At 39.4% G+C, this 24,854-nt stretch overlaps 1 protein-coding gene across 1 annotated transcript in view; it reads left to right on the forward strand.

Moving 5' to 3' along the window:
• Positions 1-419: 419 nt before the first annotated feature.
• LOC118837130 (solute carrier family 15 member 2-like) overlaps positions 420-24,854 on the forward strand; it is a gene marked incomplete at its 5' end in the record, with an annotated part of 71,395 nt that continues 46,960 nt past the window's right edge. Inside the window, 5 exon segments of the mRNA XM_036744105.1 lie at positions 420-483; positions 8,488-8,629; positions 10,229-10,321; positions 12,807-12,906; positions 16,521-16,633. Of these exon segments, the coding sequence (XP_036600000.1) occupies positions 420-483; positions 8,488-8,629; positions 10,229-10,321; positions 12,807-12,906; positions 16,521-16,633 (512 nt within the window).

A 24,854-nucleotide genomic window follows, 5' to 3' on the forward strand; every position in this document is an offset into this window, starting at 1 on the left:
TGTTAGAGGTTTTGAAGTGGAGATTACTGTTCAGGGATGGGCTGCCCTACATGGCTTCTGAGCATCCTTCCAACCCTAAGATTCTGTGATTGTGTAGGATTGAAGATAAAATCTGAAGATCCTCACCATTACCTCTGTATTTCTGCTACCCAGAGAAGTTGTCATACCCAACACCTCTGTAAAAGGAAAAAAAAATCAATTGGCATATTTTCAAAATTCCATCACAATTTCATTTATCAATCATGACAGACTTTGAGGTGATGCCAGGATTTCCAAGTGGAGATGTGTTGTAATCAGTTGGAAACATAGAACTATAGTCAATAGAGAGGTATTAAAGTGAAAAGAAAAGATTATCTGTAACTTTCCCCAACCTCTCACCTTTTGTCCTTTTGTTTTCTACAGAAAATCTCTGACACCAACTACCAGTTGACTTCACCTTGATTAATGAGTTCTGTGAATGTTTCTTTACTGGTGGCACAACAGGTACTCCTGTTAAGGAAAGATGAGCTATTTTAGGGTCCTTATTCAAAACCTCTTTACATCATTTCCTTTCTGGTAATGGGCCGATTCTTCCATTCCTACCATGATACTCCTTCTCTGTGGGGCTATGCCTTCCCTCCATCTACTGAGGAGCCAGGCAAACACTTCTGAAGCTTTACATTTTCTTTGAAGCTTATGCCAATTAGCTCTGCCGATTAGTTCATGGTAGCTAGGAACTGCAGTGGATGAAGCGCCAGCCCTAGAGTCAGGAGGAGCTCTCTTCCACGTGACAGCTCTTCAAAATAGTGTTCTCTCTAAGTATTCTTTTCTCCAAGTTAAATATTCCTAGTTCCTGTATGGTTTCTTATGTGGCATGGATTTTAGTCTTTTCACCATACTGACTACATTCAGCTGGATGCACTCCAACTTGACAATATCCTTCCTAAATCAGCCTCAGACATTTACTAACTGTGTGACCCTGGGCGAGTCACTTAACCCTGTTTGTCTCAGTTCCTTCAGTTGTAAAATGGGGATAATGAAAACACCTGCCTCCCAGGGTTATTGTGAAGATAAAATGAGGTAGATTGTAAAGTACTTAGCACAGTGCCTGGGCAAGTCACTTAAAGCTGTTTGCCTTAGTTTCCTCATTTGTAAAATGAGCTGGAGAAAGGAGTGGTGAATCACTCTAGTATCTTTGCCAAGAAAACCCCAAAACGGGGTCAGGAAGAGTCAGATACGACTGAAACAACTGAATAACAACAAATTAGCTCGAAGGCCAAAGGCCTAAAGGAGATTAGGCTGTGCACATTTGAGTAAAATGGAAATTCCATCTTTCTTCTGTTGTGCTCCCTATTCCTTGGATTCATTTCACCTCCTTTTCTTCTCCCTTTTGATAAGTTATGGGCAAATTACTGTGCGCCAGTTCACTTTACGAACATTCTGCTCTTCTCAAAAAATAAAAGCATCATTATATAAATTTGTCAGCTCTGGAGATGCCTAGAGGGATTTGGAGAAATCTAAATCTCAAAACACTTAAATTAAGTATCCCTATCCCTGATAGGAAAATTGGTATCAATCAATCAGCAAGCATTGATTAAGAAAAATATAAGCCATTATATCAGCCATTCACCAATTGATGGGCATTCCATCAATTTCCAATTGTTTACCACCACAAAAAGCTGCTATAAATATTTTTGTACATATAGGTCTTTTTTCCTATGTGCTTGCCCTCAAATAGTTTGCATTCTGTAGGGAAAAGCAACATGTATGATGACATTATAAAATATAAAACCAACCAGAAGCCAGGAAAAAATAAAGCTATAACTAAAGGTAACCCAGCATATTAGACAGAGGGATGGCCTTATAGTGAGAAAGACCTGTATTCAAGCCCTGCCCCTGACACAGACTAGCTATGGGACCTGGACAATTCGATTACACTCTCATATATTGAGAAAATCTCTCTAAAATGATTGTTGATGTCTTGACTCTCAAGTGAAACAACAACAGCAATCTAAAATGATAAATATCAGCTGAATTGCTGATATGCCTCAGATTCCCTGTAACAAAGAAATCAAAGAATTATAGATCTGGAACTGAAAGGGACGCTGGGGCCTATCTAGTTGAGCCCCTTCATTTTACATGTGACTATAGTGGGTGGGGGGTGAATAAAGCTTTGGACTTGGAGTCAGGAAGAGCCTGTCTTGAATCTGTCCTCAATCATTTATTAACCGTGTGACCTTAGGCAAGTCACTTGACCTCATTGAGCCTCCGTTTCCCCATCTGTAAAATGGGGATAATAGCATCTACTACCTAGAGTGGTTTTAAGCACCAACTGAGATATAGAAAGCACTTTACAAACCTTAAAGTGCTATACAAATATAAGCTATCATCATCATCATCACCATCATCACCATCATCATCATCATCATCACCATCACCATCATCATCATCATCACCACCATCATTATCATCATCATCGTCACCACAGTCACTGAGTGAACACTGCGCTGGACCTAAGATCTGTACCTATCTTGACCTTTGGATAACTTTTGAGTCACTCAGCTAGCTTGTGTCAGAGGCAGGACTCTAACTATACCTTTGAACCCAATCTCACTTACCCCACCCCCTCCCTAATACCAAATCCAGTACTCTTTCTACCACTATACCATGCTCCTTCTAGACCAAAAAAGGTCACATTTTATTTTGGTTTTATTAGTACCAGAATAACTATGAAAACCTTATATGAGAGAGGTCATTGTAGGAGAAATATGGCTGTCCTTTATATATATATATGTATATATATATATATATATATATATGTATGTATGTATGTATGTGTGTGTGTGTGTGTGTGTGTGTGTGTGTGTGTGATATCACTGACCAAACATCAGTACCATTGCTAGGCTTTGAAACGTTTTAGTGTTGCAGTTTTTTGGGGTTTTTTTAGAAGTGGTAATGAAATCACAGGGCCAACTAGGTGGCATAGTGAATAGAATACCAGGCCTGGAGTCAGGAAGACTCATCTTCCTGAGTTCAAATCCGGCCTCAGACACTTACTAGCTGTGTGACCCTGGGCAAGTCACTTAACCCTGTTTGTCTCACTTTCCTCATTTGTAAATGAGCTGGAGAAGGAAATGGGGAACCACTCTGGTATTGTTGCCAAGAAAACCCCAAATGGGGTTACGTAGAGTTGGACACTATTGAACAACAAAACAACGATGAAATTACACATATCTACCTTTTGATTCTCCGAGTCACTCCTTATGACCAGAGAATATGCATTTTTAAGTGAGATGATCAGGTTTAAGCATAGTGTGTAGCTTAGGAAGAGGCCCATTTCTCAGAAGTGAGCTAAAGGAGGGAGAGCAGGGAAGTTCACGTTCAGTTCATAGTGTCTATGCTGAGCACAACAGCTAGGAGCATGGTGAAAAGATGGCAGAAAGAGAGAGCAAATACCTCCACCACATTACTTTTAAAGAGGCAGGCAGCCAGTCAAGGAAACTGCCCCCACCCCTCGAGGTGAGGACCCAGCAGGCTCTGGCAAACTAGGCATGCTCAAAAGCCAGGTCACAGATATAATAACGCAGTGAATTTGTGCACTGTCCTGATAGCTCAGTAGCAAAAAAAAAATACATTTAACCCCTTTGAGCTTTAGTTTCATCATTTGTAAAATGAGAAGGTGGGATTAAATAATCCCTGAATTCCTTTCTCTCTCTATCTTTAAGCCTATGATTCAATGCTTATACTTAAAGTATTTAAAATTCAATCACAAAATTCTTGCATTTTTTCATGGTTTCTTCAACTTAGATCAAATTATATCATTGTAAAAAGTTAGCTGAAATTCAGGCAGATCCAGTAAGCATTCATCATATACTAAATATTCTGTGCTTAGGATAAAGACAAATTAAAAAAAATATCTCCTCCCCTTAAGCAGCTTAGATCTCTATTGGGGTATTACAACATGCAAAGAGATAAGTTTATATGAAATAATTTGTAGAGGGAGAGACAACACTAACCTAGAAGAAGTTCAAGAAAAACTTCCTGGAGGAGGAGGCTCCTCAGCTAAGCTATGAAGGAAGGCAGAGATTCTATTCATTCTGTTAATTAGCCACAGTAAGAAACTTGTGGTGCCCCAGGGCCACCATGAGAGTGCTGGGCTTGTCAGTTAGCCAGTCAACATAATTTATTAAGTGTTATCCATGTGCCAGGCACTGTGCTAAGTGGTAGAGCTACAGACAGGAAAGAGTGTTTGCCCTCAAGGAATTTGCGGTGGGAGCGGGGAAGATAACACAAGACCAGATGACCCACATTAAATGGAGGTTTTAGGAAGAGCTCATCACTCTGGCTTCCAGCCAGCAATCAGAGGGACAGAGGGCACTGATGAGGCGTGAGTACCAAGGCTGATTGGATCTTGTAGCATGGTGAGATTTCTGATGAGGAGGTTCCTGGGGCCATGATGGAAAAGTTCCAGAGGAGTGCAGCTGGGTGCGAAATGAAGACTACCGGGATAGGGAGGTGGAGAGAAGAAAAAGGAGAATTAATAAGTGAAAGGGTGCGAAGACTTGGAATAGGACATAGAGATACAGCAATACCAAAGACAAGTTTGCTTATTTCAAAATGTTGCCTAGGTCTGGCCCTACCCCTCCAGCCAACTCATTCTCTCTTTCTTCCTTCCTCTCCGTCCTGACCTGGTAACCTGAATGATGAAGGTAGCTAGTGGTGAGACCTGGAGTCAAGAATACCTGAGTTCAAATCTTGCCTCAGACACTTAGTAGCTATGTGATCCTGGGGAAGTCACTTAACCCTTGTTTGTCTCAGTTTCTTCAGCTATAAAACGGGAATAATGATAACCCCTACCTCCCAGGGCTGTTGTGAGGATCCAATGAGATAATCATTGTAAAGTGCTCAGCACAGCACCTGGCATATAGTGAGTGCTACATATAGGTTAGCTGTAACTATTACCAAGAGGGGTAGAGACAGGGGTTAGATGCTTAGAAGTGAAAGGCCAGGACTGACTGACTATATGCGAACAGTTGTCTCCAGGCTATATTATTTTAATAATAACTTTTATGAAATTAAGACAATTTGTCGTTTCATCATTACAGTCATGTCTGACTCTTGGTGACATCATTTGGGGTTTTCTTGGAAAAGAAACTGGAGTGGTTTGTCATTTCCTTCTCCAGCTCATTTGACAGATGAGGGAACTAGGGCAAACAGGGTTAAGGGACTTGCTCAGGGCCTCACAGCTAGTAAGGGTCTGAGGCCAGATTCAAATTCAGGGAGATGGGTCTTCCTGACTTCAGGCCTGGCACACTATCCACTGCACCACTTAGCTACCCCCTTATCTGGGTTATTTTACACTATACCCAAGTGCAGCATAATGAGAACTACAGAAGAAATAGCCAGAGACCCTTAGGCAGTAAGATAGAGAAGGCAAATCTTCTCTTCTTGCTTAAAACTTCAGCCTGAAACTTGAAAGGTAGAGGAATTCTAAATGTAAACACCAACATTTCTCAGTCAATTGCACTTTAACCTTTCTGCCCTCGTTCCCTTCCTCACTTTTTCCTTTAAACACATATGCAATCTTGTGGTCTTGCTCCATTTATCGCTATCAAAAAGCAACGTCTTTTAAAAACAAAACAAGACACAGATTTACAAAGGTTAAATTCCATCATTTTCAGTTCCCCTGGGTTTTTCAAGGCATGCGGCGACTTGATCACATTAACCAGATACATACATGGATACCAAGCAGAAAAACCAAACTACATTGTGCCAGAGTTGCTCAAAATATGCACATTTGTCACTTGAGAACCTAAACGGAAAAACCAAGCAAACAAACAAAACCCCCATTAAACCTTCTGAAGAGAGTTCAAAACTTTTTCAGTCATTTCACAATGTTCTAAGGACTTGGGCCAGGCAGGAGTTATTGCCAATGGCTTATTTTAAAAAGTAGATTAAAAGTAACTGGAGATACCAGCCTATGGGTAGCTAGCTATCTCCTGTCCAAGAAATACTTTGGGGTGGATTGTTCAAAGTTTCTTTGGAGGGTTAAGAAAAAATGCTTTGGAATTATGGGATGAAAGAGGTTTGTTTTAGATTATATCGTGCAAAGAAAACTGATCTGTACTAGAAAACCCTCCTACCATCCCCCAAATGGATAATAAAGCTTTTCTTTCTTTTAAGATAAGACTTTAGCTCCTGACAGGGATTAATAAAACCGTCTGAAAGCGGAATAGAAGGAACTGAGTTTCAGCCATTGACTTGGAATGCTATGGAACTACATTTCCTTTGTAATTTAGAGAGGAAAGGAGTGAAGGGATGGGATAAGGTGTTAGTGGTGACAAGATACCCTTTGACAAACAACCAGACAAAAAAACTGCTAGCAGGGAAGAATGAAATCATTTGGCAATTGGAAGGGTAGACTGAAGCAATCTATTTCACTCTCCCACCCTGCTCCCATTTCTTTTTTAAAACTAGAAGGGATCTCAGAGGTCATCTAAGCCAACCCATTTATTTTATTTCTTTTAAAATTAAGCATTTTATGGAAAACTTGAACATCAGTACAAACAAATCATCTTGCTTTGTGGCTATTTATGTTGAAATGGCTAAATTTTAATGTGTAAAAGAACATTTTTTTTCTTCTACCTGAGTCTTCATCAGAATTCTTTATTTGCCTATTCTCATTTTCTTTTTCTCTTATATGATCATAGTTAGTGTATCCTACATACTCCTGTTTCTACTTTTGTTATTTTAGTAAAGCACATCTATCTTGTACCCACTAATTCCTTCTATTTGTTAAACTGGAAAAAATAATCTCCCTTCCACAATTGAGATCTTATGTTTAACTCTCTCATCCAGCTGGAATTCACTGAGACATATGGTTTAACATGTGGCTCTAAATCTCTTTTCTGCTTTCTCAGTCAATTGCCAAATAGTTTTCCCAAACTCATTGGCCAAATAATGAAGCCTCCTCATTTTCTATAGCTTTATCAAACAATAATATTTTGTCTACTTTTGAATGGATGTTCTATTCCATTCATCTATTTGGTCTACATCCCTTCCAGTACTATAAAGTTTTTTTTTAATTTTATTTTATGGTAACTCTTTTATAATATGTTTTAAAATTTAGGATTGTAAGACCATCCTCATCTATATTTTCTTTCAGTGTGACCCTTGATATTTTTAATATAAATTTCATTTAATTTGGTTCTATAAAGAAGCCCCACTGGTATTTTGGCTTATATTACATTAAATATATAAATTAATTTATAGAGTATTATTCTTTTTATTAATCTAGTCCATTCACAAACAATGAATTTTTCCCTAGTTGTTTAGGTTCTTGTTTATTTTGGTCATTATATAGTTTTATCATTCTTATACAAGTCCTGAGCATAAACATTAACTTAATTGTTGCTACTTTATAATAGGCAGGTAGGTTAATTCGCTATTTTCTGTTATTATTGCAAAAGAGGTTTTCAAATTATGTTTTCTTGGTCTTGGTTCTTAGTAGTTTATTTTTATGGGTTAATGTTGTGTCCTGCAACTTTACTAAGCTCATTTATTATCCCCATAAAGTTGTTTGTTGAGACATTTAGAATTTCTAGATAGACTATCATGTTTTATGAAATCTTCATTTCCAGTGTTAATCCCTCTAATACATTCTTCGGTCTTATTGCAGTTCCTAAAATATCCAACACCACTGATTCCAGACCCTCATCTACATTTAAATTGGAATTCAGTAAAGGATTGTAAGAGGATGACTGACATGTTCAAAATGAGCAGCTAAGAAGACACCTTAAAAGTATTAACAACCGATAAAAGCGGGATGTTGGCAGAGAAGGAAGGGCAAGTGACATAATGTTACAGTAGCCAGTATGAAAGATGGACAACCCCTGTATTAAATCCATGGCTACAAGAATTCAGAGGACGGGATAGATTTGAAAGATTCATAATGCAAGCTCCTGGAGGGCAGGGGCTGTCTCACTTTTGTAGGGTGTCTAGCACAATACTTGGCACGTAGTTGGTACTTAATAAATGCCTTTTGACTGATACATTTTTAAAAGTCAATAAGGTTAAAGTAATCTGGATGAGTGGAGTGAAGGGACATAATAAATTGACAGTCTCTTCAAGGTTTCTTGCTTGGGAAATTAATGATATGGCGGTATTTTGGCCTCATTGTTGAGTTGATTCAGTTGTGTCTGAATCGTCATGACCCCATTTGGGGTTTTCTTGGCAGAAAGATCGGAGTTGTTTGCCATTTCCTTCTCCAGATCATTTGACAGATGAGAAAACTCAGGCAAATCGGGTTAAGTGACTTGCCCAAGGTCTCACAGCTAGGAAGTGTCTGAGGTGGGATTTGAACTCAGGTCTTCCTGACTCCAAACCTGGTGCTCTCTCCACTGCGCCCCCTAGCTGCCCTTCTGTTATTGCCCACTCAGTGGAAAAGGTAGATGTGGGGAGGGTGTTACAGGCAAGTCGAATAGCTTTGTCTTTGTCTTTTTCCTCCAGCTGTGATCACCTTGTACATGGTCTACTTCCTCCAATGGAATGAAAACACCTCTACTGCCACTTACCATCTCTGTAATGGCTTAAACTTTTTAGTCAGCATCACAGAAGCTATCCTTGCTGACTCTTGGTTGGAACATTACAAGTAAGGAAGAAATGCCTTCCATTTCCATAAGGCCAGAATATGTAACCAAGGAAATTAGATAATATTTGATTCAAGAACTTGAAATTAAATAGTAAATGAAGTGGATTGGGATCAAAGTCCAAGGAAATTCTGTGTGCGGTTGACAAAGATGCTTGAGCATCTTTTACCGAGCAGGAAGTGAGGTTGTTCTATGATTTTGGGGGGTTTAGTTTTAGAACTTTCCCATTTGTCCTGAAAATATTGAGATCCCTCCAGTGTACCAAGACACATGGGGGCTCCCTCCAAAGTCTCTGGTAGTCATTTAGGAGAAAGTCAAATAGCAACAGCTAAGGTATCTCCTGCCCAGAAATCAGCCAGTGGTGGGAAGAGTCCAGGGGATTTCAGGTGCCAGATTCTCTTTGCTTTCCTCAGCTACTATTATTTAACTCTGCTCCTGCTTCATTTTTTTTCCAGTGGGGTTTGGAGATACTACATTGACATGCACTAAATTTACTGCAGCAATATTACTCTCATAATGGGAAGTTTTGTCAAGGCTGTGGACCAGTGCCCAACTGTCCTTCTGATCAGGCTCTTGGGGTTTTCAAGAGCAGCAATCTTGGACCCTATCAGAGCATCTGAATGCTTTTATAAGTATATCTGAAGAGTCTGGAGAAATGCAGTTCATAGAATGCCAATGCTTCATTAGAGCCATGAACTTTAGACCTCTCACCAAATCACCACATCTTTTAGCTAAGTTAACTAGGATCCCCTTTCCTGATCACTGGCTCTTGGTTAAAGTGCTGGTGAACAGGCACTCAGTCAAAAGCAGATAATAAGAGCTGGTTTGCATAATTGGCACTAGGTTAAAGAGATGATTTCTCATGATGTCCTTAATATGTTAATATTAGTTCTATTGCTTTAGTACAAAATCCTTATGAATTAGTTTGAATTTATGCATTCTCCTGAGGGGTTTTAGGTTCTATATTTATGTTCTCAAGTCTGACTCTCTGTGTGACCATGGACAAGTTACTCAACCTCCTTTGGCCTCAGGTGACACTCTGGGACTCATGTACTAAGTTATAAATGGTTTTGATTTCGGTCTGTGATGATGAACTTCCCACATATCACAATCCCAAACACCACAGATTACAGAAATTTGATGGATTGATATTGATAAGGTCACAGTTCCACACATATACAAATTGCCTCAAATTCTTTTCCAGCAGTTTCTATTTCTGGACCTTCCTTGGAAAGTTAGGGTGTGTTGTGATAGCTTTGGACTCATGAAGACCTGGGTTCAAAACTGGCCTCACACACTTACTACTTTGTGTGATATTGGACAAGTCAGTTTCCATGAGCCTTAATTTTCTCATCTGTAGAGTGAGGATAATGGTAGCACCAACGTCAAAGGACTATTGTGAAGATCACATTAGAATAATGTATGTGAAGCGCTTTTTTATCTCAAAATGCTACATAAATGGCAGCTGTTATTCCTTCTACTCTTTACACTCTTTGTTTGTATGTTTAAGGGCACCTAAGTATTTAGTTAATATTATGCCATTCACTGATAATTGCTTCCAGTGCTTAATTGAACATTGCCTTTTTCCCCTCCCTCTACAGCACAATCATGATGGGCCACATTTTGTGTATGATGGGTCACATGATCCTAATACTCAGTTCAGTGCCTGTGAAGGGAGAACAGTTGATTCATCTGTAAGTACTGGATATTGTCAACTAAACATATGCCCACATCATCCTACAGCTAGCTCTTCTCACAGCATCCCAGGAACATTGCCCTTGTCCTTTGGTTTGTAGATATCTGGTGATTTTAGGCATTTGCTCACTCATTTAGTTCGGCTTTGCAGCTGGATGAGTGAACAGTTTCTCACTTGAATTTTTTACATTACCCCTTGATGAACCTTTGGCACTGTAAGCATAAAGCAAGACTTCTCTCCCTTTTCCCAGTCCCTTTTTCTGACCTTATTATTCATCTTCTCCCTCTAGCTTAATTCTTACTTCTGGACTTTTCTATCTTCCCCTGGGAGCAGGAAAGGTGACCTACTGATCCATTAATTTTCTTCTCTGATGATCTCACTTATAAGGAGCATATTTCTGTCCTGAGCTGTGAAATGGAAGATGAGGGAGAAAGAGGGGGGCTAGGGAATGGAGAGGGAATTATGAGGATTTTTGGAGGTCTTAAAAGGTTGTGAAACCTTCATCCCTAACCCCCAGGAGGTCTATCATTTCCTTTGTGGATGGGAAGAAAGCTGGTATACTAGAGCACAGTCTCAAGCAAGAATTGAATGGTAGCACCTACATATCAGAAAAGGAAGCACTGAAAGAACTTTTAGAAATGGTGGAGACCAAGAGGGAAACTTCAGGTTGGAGGTCTGGTTAATGTCTGGCTAATGTGCTGATTTTCAGAAAGTTGAAGAAAGTGGATTCCTCAAATTATAGACTGGTTAGCTTGATTATAGTCTCCAGAGGCATCATTATAGGGAAGATTTGTGAGTGCTTAGAAAAGAAAACTTTAATCACCACCAGACAGCATAACTCACCAAGGACAAGCTGTGCCAGACTAACCACATTTCCTTTTTTGATAAGGTAACTAGTTTGGTAGATCAGGGGAATGTGGTATGCCTGGATTTTAGTGAGATATTTTACACAGTCTCTCATGATATCCTTATGGATGAATTGGAGAGATGTGAACTCGATGATAGTACAGCTAAGTAGGTTCAGAAGTGATGGAAGGAATGCTTAACAAGAGTATTGATCAATATCCTCCCTTAATTTGGTGTGGTACAGGGCTCCATACTTAGCTCTGTTCTGTTTAACATTTTCAATCAATGACTTGGATGAAGATGTAAATGCCATGCTTACCTGTATTTGCTGATGACCCTGAGATGAGAAGGAAAGATATACATTAGATGACACAATCAAGATTCAAGAATATCCAGGTCGGGACAATGGGCCAAATATAACAAAATGATTTTTAGTAGGGATTTAGATAAAGTTCTGTGGTTGGGTTCAAAAACTCAGCTACACAGAGAGAAGGGAGTTCAGAATGGGGGAGGCAAAGCTAGACAACATTTGTTTGCAAAAGACTGCAAGCTCATGAAAACCAGAGTAATGTGGTCACCCAATAGGTTAATTCAGTCTTGGGCTGCAGTAATAGAAGTATCCAGTGTACTGTACTGGAGAAACCAACTCTATTGTATTGTGTTTAGTTCTGGGCACCACGTTTTAGGAGAGACAATTAAAAATGAGTATGTTCATGGAAGGGCAGCTATGATGATGATGGAACTTTAAATGATACCATATGAAGAGCAGTTTAGAAGCTGGTGCTTTTTAGCCAGGAATAGAGAAGATTTAGAAGAGAGAAAGAAATTATTTGGAAATATTTGAAGGGTTGTCCTGTAGGAAATAGATTAGACTTATTCAAAGGGCAGAGCTAGGGGCCATTAGGTAGAATGGGAAGGAAGGTGTATTTGAGCTTAATCTAAGGAAGTCCTTCCTAATCATTAGGGCTGTTCAGAAGTGAAATATGAGGAACCTTCACAAGTAGTGAGTTCCCCATCCCTGTATATAGCCAAGAATAGAGTGGTCATTTGTGGTGGCTATTTTAGGGAGGAATTTTGCCTTGGGTGAGTGCTTAACTATATGGTCTTTAAGGTTTCTTTCTACTTGGAGACTCTTCTACGTAGCTTTCTCTGACCCATCCCTATGGGCTTGTGTAACTCATCTTTCAACCTTTCTACCGTATTTCTTCTGTTGAACTCATTCTTTCTCCTCACTTCAGCTTGGGCTAGAAATGTTTCATTTTACAGTATATACCTTTTCTTGACTGAAGGAAAGTAAGAATAGGAAATGGAAGGTTGAAGATGGCGGAAAGACTTTGGATTTGAGTATTTGGGAACTTGAGGGACAAAGGAATGAGAAGTAGGGCCACGATAGTCATGTTTTTTCTCAATGAAATAGAGAATCCCCTTCCTATTAATGAGCCCTTCAGTCTGTTCTTCACGAGCCAGTGCCCTTCCCTATTGTTTCTCCAAAGAGAAATCTATCATTGTCCCTTTGACCCCAAAGGGACTTTGATTGTCATGGATGAGGAATGGGAAAGAGGGGCCAATATACTTTTACTAGTATACTAAAGCAACGTGAAAGACCATCACTGACAGTCTTCATCTTTCCTTGGCAGGATCCTCTTTATGTCAGGATTCTCCCTGATTGCCTTAGGATCGGGCGTCATTAAACCCTGTGTTGTGGCTTTTATTGGAGACCAGTTTGAAGAAGAACATGTAAGAGCCATGAGTCTTTTTTATTATAATCACTTTTAGAAATTAAGTTTAACTGTGATGGTTTATGATCTGGTGGTTCTGTTGATTCAGCAATGGATTTTTGCAGCAAGGAATCTGTCACTTCATAAAATGCAGCATTTACATCTGATTCTGTCCTGAAGTCATGAGAGTATTAACCAGTCATAGAGCTTAACCTGAAACAGAAATAATACCTTTGATTCTCTAAACTGAAAGATAATGATTGAAAGTTATTTTCCTATGACATGAATGTATAGATCGTAATATAAAATCGCTTTATTTTCCATCTTGATTGGTCTACATGACAGATTACATGAAAGAGCAAATACATTTTGAATTACAGTTATTTAGATAATAAGGAAGGAACTAATTAATTCTGAGGGAAGAATAATAGGACTAGAAGGAACCCTGAAGAGATCATCTTTTTAAGCCCTTTATCTTCAGGCAGCTAAACCACCTAAGATTTATCCTATTCTCTTTTTGAAGGCCTCTAGGGATTTTCATATTTTTTCTCATTATGCTAGTAGTATCATTCTGACATTCAAAAAATTATTTTGTTCAATAGAATAATTATAATGAACCAATTGTCCATTCAGCTTAGTATTCTGGCTCTGACAGTGGGAGCAAAGGAGACCATGGTCATTTGCTCCCATGATTTTGACCTCAAAATCTTAAGGATATTTATTTTTAACTTCCTCACTTTGAGAATAATTTTTCTTAGACTATTTCAAATGTACAAACACACATTACCACAGTATACTGGTGATTTTTAGAATTTTAACTTCATTTTCATTTTTTTAAGTATAAGGCCGCCGGACCTCAGTCTGCTGTATGCTAGCTTTCTCGTCTCCTTGGCATTTCCCCATTGTGCTAACATCCCATGAAATATACCCACTTGTCTTTGAAGTGTCTACAAATCTTTCTTTAATTTGTCTTGCCGTGCCTTGAACAGTTGAAATTTTAAACAAAAACCTTTGCAAGCCTTTCTCCCCTTGTAGCCTGAAAGAACCTCTTATAAATTGCTGAAGGCAATTCACAGTGTTTCAATAGTAGACCCTGTCTACTTCATCCTTCTCCCTCATTGATTCAGCCCTAAACTTGGAAACCACTTCACAAAACTCTGGGATTACCCAACAATGGCTTCCTTTCAGAAGAAGCCTGTGAAAAGTGATCTGAGCTACTGAGCTGAGGGAATTTCCTAAGAAAATAACCCTTTACACCAGATAATCAGCTTCCCCAATCCCGAAAGGTCTTTGCACTATGTATTTATTATTATATATTAGAATATCTAAGTAGAAGAACCAAGGTTTGTCTAAAATCGTAGAGGAGATCACAGGAGGGGAAAAAAGTTAAAAAAAAAGAAGAGAAAAAATGTGTTTCAAAAGAAAATCATTATCTAGATAAAGAATATTCCTCCTCATTCCACCCTCCCCCTTTCACTAAAGGCATTCTTTCAGTAGAAAATTCTGACTAGAAAAGGCTGAATATAAAGTTTAAGGCAGCAGGGGGAACTGTGGCTTTTGAAAGTCATCTAGAGAGAACAGCATGCCTACTTAGAGAAAACTAGAGAAATCAATAGTCAGCAGAGTGGGTGATGAGTAGGGCAGTAGTCAGTTGAATTCATTGATCTGGGGTATTGAAGAGAGACCCAGCTGCTTTCTGATACATGCATTATGAATGGGAGTTGGGAATGGGGAGTGTCAGGGCCACCCGGGGCATTAGGGTCAGTGTGAGAGAAGTAGGCGAACTTTCAGAATAAAAAATTCTAAGCTTCTGGAAAGCAGCTCGAGTTCAGACAAAATGTTAACCTTTTTGGCTCTTTTGAACTCTCTATATTTTTTGGCTCCCTAATTTTTTTTTTTAGCAGATTCTATTAGCTTTGTTCTCTGACTGGCAGTTTACCTACTATAATGGTGCCCCAGTCTTTCTGGTAATGCCCTGATCAAGTTTTAGATTAAATCTTCTCACCTGTCATCCTTATCTTCATCCCCCCAGCCCCTTAGCAATAATTGTCTTGCTGAAGGATTCCCTAATTACTAGGGTGTGCAAATTTGGATGATACCTAACATCAGGAGTTTGACAATCAATCCCAAATTCTGGAATAGCACAGAGCCCCTCCCTCACAGAAAGCCAGAGGAACACAGATATTACATGAGCTTCTGACTACTTTTCCCAATTGGTCGGACTTGGAGGGCTATAGGAAACAATACAGAAATGCAAAGAATTACTAAGGCCCTGCATCTGAGCTCCTCTGAACCTTACCTGGCTGTTTCCTCATATACTCCCCCAACTCCCTTCACAGCATCAAAGGTTGGCCATTCAGACACTCACCCACCAGTGCTGTTCTTCAACACTAAGTACTCCTAAATACTTTTTCTCCACTAACATTCTTCTGATATCAAGCATATTGTTAACATTGGGATCTCATTCTTCTTCAGTTGTGTATTATGTTGATTAACCCCCTCCCCACCACACACACACAGAGGAACTAGTATCCACTGATTTAGCTATTATAGTTTGTTTTAAATCTAGGAAGTGGTTATAAAGTCAGAGTTATTAAGGTATATGAAAAAGGACATTGAAATGTCTTATGATCATATGATCAATAATGATAAATAATAAAAAATTAAAATTAAATAAATTTATTAAATAAATAAAATGAATTTAAAAATTTTAAAAATAAAATAAATAAAATAATGACAAAACAGTATAGGAAGCTAACCATATGATTATTAAAATTCTCCTTAAACCTGTCTGGTGAACAAGTTCGTGGTTCAATCTATGCATATCACTGAAAATTAAAAAAAAAAACTTCGTTATCCTCTCTCTTCTTTCTAACAGTTTCTATATACTTGGCCAATTAAAGGCTTTATTTTGCTTGACTATATAGGTTAGTAACAAGGGTTTTGTTTTTCTTTCTTTCTTTCTCACATGGGGAGGGGGGCAGAGAAGCCAGGTTTTTGTTAATTGTATTAAAAAATATATAAAAAACTCCAAACAGCTTCCATATGAATACTTCAAAGAACAGTAGTATTCATACGGAAAATACGTCATCATCTTAATTATTTATTTACTTATTCTGGATCTTTCCAAGCTCTATTATTTCATTCTGGAAAACAGTTGACAAGAATTATATCAAAGTATTCAGGATGTAAACATGTTGCAGTTTATTGTAAGGGTAAGATCAGGCCTTTTTGTTTGTTTTGTTTCCAAAAACCTTTTTTTTTTTTTGAGATTAGCTCATAATCATAGCTCAATTCCAAATATATAATCTTTTAAATATTTGGGTTCTGACTATTTTTCTTACAAATACTAATGTTGAAAGACCTTTCTTTATCTTGTCACATGTCTCACATATGTGATAGTATCTGTGACCTCTGCCTTGGTATATACTCTGAGGGAAAGAGTAAGATTTTAGAAATGTCAGCTCAAACACTCAGCAAAGCTGCCTCCTGGGGCACCAGTTATCACTAAGTTTCTCATTCATGTTTTAAATGCCAGGACCTTTGAGCAACTTGCCTCTGTAGACAAACCATATGTATGCAAGGGAATGCACTCAAAACAAACACTGTTGGCTATTGTTTCTGAATAACTAGTTTAGTAGCAGAGCACAAAGGCACCTGAAGGATAAGGCACCTCCAAACCCAGACCATAGTGACTTCCAGCCTCTTTGGCTGGAAGATCCTGCCTTCATTCTCTTTCCTCCATTGTACTTGTTTACTCTTTGATGCCAAAATTATAAGGCCAGTGTAAGACAACAGTGCTGTCATATACTAACTGCAGCTGCTGTTGAAATAGAAGCAAAAGGACAGCTTCCCAGGGCTATAGCTGAGATCCTTCTATCCTGGCAGGGCTACAGGTTGCAGCTTTAAGTACATCAAAGATGGCATTATAGTTCCTACATAAGGCAGATTAAATGAGATAATGGTTATGAGAATTCTCTGCACAGAGGTGACGCAACATCCCACCACTGAAAGGAACCATTAAACATCTATTGCCTACCCTGTCATCTAGACTTTTGTCTTGCCACTGGACTTTACTGACTCTGGAGGAGACAATGAGGCTGGCAGCTTTGCCCAGCTCTGCCTCACTTAAATCCAGTTCACCCTCATGATGTCATTGGTCCTCTTCAAGAATGAAGGACAAACAGCAATCCTCACAGTTTGAATTAGACTAATTTCTTTGCTTTACTAATAGTATCCTCATGTTGGATATAGGTCAGGAAGCAAACAGAACATCTCAATGCCTTCAAATTCTCTTTACTTGTTCCCATGTCCAGTCTTTTGAACTCACCTCTCCTCTCTCCACACAGTCTATCAGATAATATCATTGATCCTAGTTTTACTTATAGTCCAAAATATCTTGGATTTCATCTTCTTTATCCCTACTTAGACAGGAAATGATCCTTCTTGTTGCTGTAATGACCACTTTGGTGAACATACAGGCTTGAGGAAATAAATGTGGAATATGAGAAATGTGAATCTTTCACTGTAAAGAGCTCAGGATCCTGTGGTGTAGAGAGTGAAAGAGAAATGAGTTTTGCATATTCTAGGAAGATTTCCTTTCCATCTCCAAGGAGGAAACAAGTGATAGCAATTCTGGGGTGGGGGGGGGTAGTTCTTAGTGTCAGCAAGAAGTAACCAGAACAATGGTGCATTAGTCTGGAAGTTGTCCTGGGTTCTGTGAGCATGGCACCTTGGAAAAAGAGGCAGAGTGTACGTTTCTGATGTGTAGAAGCATGACACTTGAAAGGGAGAGGTGAGGACCAGTGGTTTCAAAGAGTATGTGTTCAGAATAAGCATGGATGAATGTGGATATCAAGTCATTTGTAGTATGTTTTAAAGAATGAATAGGTGAAATGATGAGATGAAATGCATAGATGAAGAAACAGATGAGATGAAATGCCTAGTTTAAAGCCATGGAAGTATATTTTGGGGGTGTTCTGAGGGAGTCAGGATACATAAGTTCAGAGGCTGAGGGCTTGAGACCAGTGGTACATTTCAGGAGTGATCACTGGGAGTTTACCATGCAGCTTCTTTGTATGAACACTGTGGCATGTGCGTGGTGGGAGCTCCACCCCCCCCACACCCATCTATCTCTTGCCTTATGTACCAGCATGGAGCAAATGCGGTAGAAAAGCTGAGAGATCAGATTTTATATAGTCTTACCTTATCTGGGCAGCTGAAATTTTTGCCTACAGCTTTCTGTTTTAAGGAAAGCACTCAGCAGGGTACTGGGCAATTTAGCATCCACTTCATGGAGATCCTAATACTTGGGTTAATTCTATTTGTTACTGTAAGTGGCCCTGAATAAGTGTTACATCTGTGCAAAGTTATGGAGGACATGGATAGGAGCCCCAGGATGAGCAGGAATGGGTGGGTTGTGACCTGTATCATTGAGGTAACAACCATATCAAGGAGATCACAAATCCATTTACATTTATCATGTAAATTCTGGGAAGGCCTTGGCATTAAATAGGTATGTGAGCATATTGTAGTCTTTCCTGATTTCCCATTTACAGTAGTGGGGCCCAGTTCTTTCTTGGTTTTTTTGCTACTTCCTCCCTCCACTCCATATTAAAGTTGATTTTGTCACCTGGACAACAGCCTGCAAATGTGTGTTTCTTCCTTACCCCTCATCCCACTGCCAATCCCCCAGCACAGTGGGTAGTTGCTGATTTTTTTCTGTTTATCTACCAATCAGACAGTCATATGGAGTAGAGCCATGTGCATCTTGGAATTACAACCTTGCTAGGTAGAATGAGTGGTGGTGGTTTTGGTAGACTCTATTTTGGACCAGTAGAGAGTGCAGTTCTACAAATGTGCCATGTGGTATCATAAAAACTGTTATCCTGGTTAATCCACTTCATGTACTTTTTTGCCTATAAGTGACCATCTGTCACGAGTAGGAGCTACATACTCTTTGGTTATTCTGTCTAAAATTTGGTTGAAATTGTGACTGCTGGTTTAATATGATCTACATAGGAAGTTCATGCGCTATTTTTCTTGGTAAATACCAGATACTTTGGGGAACAGGTGGCAAATGTGAGTAGGATATGAGCTAATATGCCACAGAAAAGTGATAAAGCAACCTTAGGATGGTAGTGTGGTGGAATGGGGATAGGTCTATTATAAAGTCTAAGCCCACAAGATACCGAGGTAATGGTGAGAATCAACAATAGCTATGGGAGACATATCATACAACTGAACACCTGAACATCAACATTCCTAACTCATCATTCACCTGAAATCTAGGTCTGGTCCTCATGGTCTATTGATATATCTTGAATTCTGGAATGAGTCATGATGTCAATACAGCCACCATAATGTTGGCATATGAGTCCCAATTTCTGCCAGGCATCCTGCCAGCATAAAGATTTAATATACTCATAAAACCTCCTTCCATCATTATGGTATGGCACTTTGCCCCTGGAAACATAACTAAGACCTCCTATATCTAGTCCTAAAGACTATGTATTCCTGTTACAATTTCATTCTCATACCATGCTTGAACCAGTCATTTTCATTAGCCCTACTAGCACACTGGACAACTCCACAACTGTTGTCTTTGCCCTCCCTCCCCACTACTAGCCTACTACCTACACACTGCTCTGATCTCTGAGAAAATTTCATCCCGAGGCCGTTCAATGATTGGTGAGTCTGCCTAGAATCTCCATATAGTGAAAAGGAGATGTAAATCTGCCTAGCTGATTGTTGAGTAATTAATATATTCCTACTTTATCATAGAATCCCCATCCCAGTAATCTTGAACTAACAACTGTCATTTGTACAAATCCTGTTCCCCATTTCATACTGCATGCTTCCTAGTACTTATCCCCCAGTGACAGTCCCATACAAGATTTACCTGACCTTTCTGCATGCTTTCTGGAGAATGCTGGCTCCATAGCTTGCTTTTATCTTTAAAATTTTCCTTTATCATTTTTCCCATCTTTTTGCACTCACTGACACCTGGCTCCCTCCTAATGACCACTCATTCTTGACCCCATTTTCAGCTTTGGTTGCACTTGTCATTCATTCCCTCAAATTATTGGTCAAGGTAGTGGAGTCAGAATACTCCTTGCTCCCATTGTCCCTTCCAGATATTCCCTCTACCACCATCATTCAGTAATATTTCTTTCTTTGAGATGCATTCAAACCATATTTATCATGTAATCAAAGTTCTTGTGGCTGTTATGTACTGACCTCCAGAATACTCTCCATTCTTCTTCATTGGGTTCAATGCTTGACTCATCTTTTCTCCTTGATTTCTTCCCTGATACTAGAGGATTTCAACATACATATTGATACTCAAACACCTTAACCTCCTAGTTCGTCAACTTATTCATTTTCCCATAACCTCCTCCTTCTCCCCCATCTCAACCATATAAAGAGACAGTCCTACTCTTGATCTTACCATCACCCATTAATCTTCCAATTCCATGTCCATGGACTCTGAAATTCCTCTAGCTAATCACAATCTTCTGTCATTCTACCATTCCCTCTGCCATACAACCTCTAACTCTGTTCTTTATCCTATGACCTTCAATTCCTCTGCCTCTCATTTCTCTCCCAGACAATTACACCTGCAGTAGCTACACTTTCCTATCTCCCTCTTGATACTTTGGTAAACGAGGTCAACTTTATACCATCCTCTTCTCTCCAGTTCCTTATCCCTTATTCTACCTGCTGATCTTGCTCAGCTGAGCCTTAACCTTGGATTACTCTATCTACCACTTTTACTCCCATTCATGTGCTGCTTAGAGAAGCTAGGAAAAAAAAATCATGAAACAGTGCCAACTGGACCCTTTTATTTTATATAATCTCAACTAGGCAACTAGGTGGCACAGTGTCCCGAAGTCAGGAAGACTCCTCTTTATGAGTTCAAATCTGACCTCAGACACTTCTTAGCTGGGCAAGTCAGTTAACCCTGTTTGCTTCACATCCTTATCTGTAAAATGAGCTGGAGAAGGAAATGGTAAACCAGTTCAGTATCTTTGCCAATAAAACCCCAAGTGAAGTCATGAAGAGCCAGACATGACTGAACAACAACAATAAAATAATCTCAACTGGACCCTGATTGTAGCAAAGCAATCCTTTCATCCTTCCTCAAACAAATCATAGCTTCCCCTTACCTCAACCCTCTCAGCTGAGACCTTTGCCTCACATTTCACTGAAAAATCAAGGCCATTCACTGAGAACTCTCTTCTCCTCTTCTCATCTCACATCTCCCAGTGCCTTCAGCTACGCTCTTTTCTTCACCCTTGATGCATATGAATATATGGTCCTTCTCTTTACCAAGAAAAATTCCATCCCATCCCATCTTCTCCAGAAGATTGCCTTGGCTATCATCTCTATTCTCTCACTACTTTGTAATTTTTCCCTGGCTACTGCCTGCTTCTTTGTGGCCAGCAAACACAACATATCTCCTCTTTCTTTAAAAAAAATCCTTATTTTATCCATTCATCCCCACTAGCCATCATCCTTTAGTTTTCTTCATTTTCATGACTACAGTACTTAAGAAGACCATCTACATTTGGGGCCTCCACTTCCTTTCCTCTCACTCTCTTAATTCTCTGCAGTTTAACTTCCTGTCTCACCATTCAACTGAAACTCATCTCAACAAAGTTACCATTGATCTCTTAATTGACAACGTTTTTAAAGACTTTTTCTTAATCCTCAACCTTTTATATCTTTTTGATCACACTCTTTTCCTTGATAATTTTTTCTTAGATTTTCCCAACACTACTCTCTCCTGATTCTCTTCCTACCAATCCGACCAGTTTTCCTCAGTCTCCTTTGTGGGATCTTCATAAAGGTCATACCCATTAACTGTGTATGACCCCCCAAGGCTATTTTTTGGCCCTCCTCTCTTCTCCTTCTGTACTATTTCTTTTGGTGAGCTCATCAGCTTCCATGGATTCAGTTGTTATCTCTGATCTGTTTACCCAACCTTAACCTCTCTCTTGACCTCCAGTCTCACATTTCCAAATGCTTATTGGACATTTTGACTAAGTATCCTATAGACATCTTAGACAGTATATATAAAGCTAAACTCATTTTCTTTTCCCATAAACCATCTCTTCTTCCCTAATTTCCTGATTATTATTTAGGGTACCACCGTCTTCCCAGGCACTCAAGCTCACAATCTGGGTATCATCTTCAACTCTTTACTCTCTCTAACCCTGCCCCCTCCCATATCCAATCTATTGCCAAGTTCTATTAATTGTACCTTCACAACATCTCTCATATATGACGTCTCTCTTCTGACACTTTTTCCACCCTGGTGTAGGCCCTCATCATCTCATGCCTGGTTGATCTCCGTGCTTGAAGTCTCCACTCCAGTCCATCTTTCATTTAGCCATCAAGTTGCTCTTTCTGAAGCACAGGACTGACAATATCATGTCCCTGTTCAATAAACTTCATTGGATCCCTACTATATCCAGGATCAAATACAAAATGCTCTGTTCGACTTGTAAAGCCCTTCATAACATGGGCTATTTCTACTTTTCTAATCTTCTTACCACTTATTCCTCCCTTCAAATACTTTGTAATCCAGTGACACATTACCATCCATTTCCTAAGTCTGAGCATTTTCACTGGATGTTTCTCCTGCCTGGAATACCCTCTTTCCTTACCTTCACCTCCTGACTTCCCTGGTTTCCTTCAAGTTTCAACTAAAATCTCACTTTCAGCAAGAAAGTGACTTCTCTCTGTTGATTATTTCCAGTTCATCCTATCTATATCTAGTTGTACATCATTCTTTGCAGGTTGTCTCTTCCATTAGGTTGTGGGCTCATTAAAGGCAGGGACTATTTTTGCCTTTCTTTATGCTTAGCCCAGTCCCTGGCACATGGACTTAGGACACCAGGCAACTGCCAGAAAAACCCCTCAAATCCCCATTAGGTCCCCATTGAAAGTAGAAACTCTCAAATAGTAAAGTCTTCTCAGTTGAAGGGAGGCTGTAGTGGAAGTATACATATTAGAAAATGTCACTTTTATGTCCTGTGCATCTATATCAACCACAAAGGGCTCATGGGGACCCAGATACATAAGCTCAGGAGCCAATGGAAGTATTTCTTGAGTTCACCAAAAGAAGCCTCCATTGCGGGTGTCTAGTAGGAGGACTTTGCCAACTTTATCAGGCTAGTTGGAGAGTGTCACACACTGTCATAGTTTACAGAAAACTTCAAGCATGTTGTTTAATTATAATGGAAGGGGATTGTGAGTACTAGCAAGACTTTGAGGCGGACAAGGCAGCTTTCCCATATTAAGGTGGCAATGTACAGTTATCCCTTCCACATCATAGAAGTTAGGGGTGTAGCACCCCTGTGATCTGGAAAATCGATATAAAATTTTTTGCCCCCCCGCTTTGTCAGAGAAGTCTGAATTATTATGCTATTAAAAGATAAAATATGTTGGTATTATATAATACCACATGTATATTTTATGCATTTTTGAGTTTCTAGACTTTTTCTGTGTTGTTTGCTAGCCTTCATGTGTTGTCTATGGCTTCCACAAAACTCCCCCCAAATTCCCATTTAGTTTTGTATGCTGACCTGTGATATATCAAAACTGTGATGGGGAAAGTCATCGTGTGGAAGGTATAACTGTATTTTACATCTGATCCTGGTTCTGCCACCAATTAGCTAAGCAGGTCTTAGCAAATTATTGAACTTTTCTCAGATTTAGTTTTCTATCTCCAAAATGAAGGGCTTGATCTCTAATATCCACAAGTGAGAGGTGTGGCCTTTTATGGTTCTGAAATCTTAGAACTAGGGGTTTTAAAATTTTCCCCCTGGTGAAGGAAGAGGAATGAAGTAGAACCTTGAGTCCTAGTTGGAGGTATATGACTGGGGGCTTGTGACCTGGTTCAGTTAGAGGTAGTAAGCACAGCATCAGGCTCCTTTTAGATCATTCCTCTCTCCCTCACTCTTTTCCCATCTGGTGGCTGAGGGAGAAGGAACCTTATGGCCTCACTCTGACTGGGCCACTCTTCTCTCAGTGACTAAAGAGATAAGAAACTTAGTGGATTTCCTCTAGCTTTTCCCTTTCCAAGGTGATAACTCTAAGAACCAGGTCCTGGCTTCACTCTAGTGTCTTTCTCTTTTTTGATCTTCCTTCTGGTTGGTAATAATAGTAACAGGAGCCCCTGGTCCCACTCTGTTCTTCTCAGTCTTCCTTCTGGTTGGTCATGATGTAGCAGAAACTTCTTGGGGTTCTAGTGCAAACTTGCTATCTGATCTCATTCTCTTCCTGTTTTGTTTTCCAATTTCTCCTCTCCTTTCCCTAGGTTGAACAGAAGACTTAGAGTATTAGACCCACTTCTATCTTCTCCCCATCATATCACCCTCAAATGCTGGAAAGTCACTGTGACTCCATTTCTAGGCAGACCTCACTGGGCTTAGTCCTTATTGACTGATTTGGATGCTCACCAGTAAACTAACAGGCTTCTTTACTAGTCCATATGCTTAATAGTTAAAATTAAATCATATTTGTATTTATTACCATTTTGATAGTTTTTTTCTATATACACAAAGTGATGGCAGAGCCTATACTTGCAAACCTGTGTAGTATTCTAATGCTTCCCAGGAAACTTCTCACTTTTCCAAACAAGATCATACATTTGTTTTCTGGGGTTCAGCTTTGTTAGTTCCCTATGTCCACTGCCCCAAGGATCCCCAGGTCACTAGCCCTCGGAAGACTTGGAGTACAAGCAGACTTTGATAAAAGTGGCAGAGGATTAGATTGACAATCTAATTCACCTGCACATCATGGCATCACCTCCATGATGTCATGGTCCTCTTTGAGAACAAGGTACAAACAAAAACAACAATGTAGAAGAAAACAACACCGAAAGATATCATCATTCTCATCAATGAAGTGACCAATCTTGATTCCAAAGGACTAATAATGAAACATATCCCCCCTCTT

The sequence above is a fragment of the Trichosurus vulpecula genome, chromosome 2 (assembly GCF_011100635.1).
Source record: "Trichosurus vulpecula isolate mTriVul1 chromosome 2, mTriVul1.pri, whole genome shotgun sequence".
NCBI lineage: Eukaryota > Metazoa > Chordata > Mammalia > Diprotodontia > Phalangeridae > Trichosurus > Trichosurus vulpecula.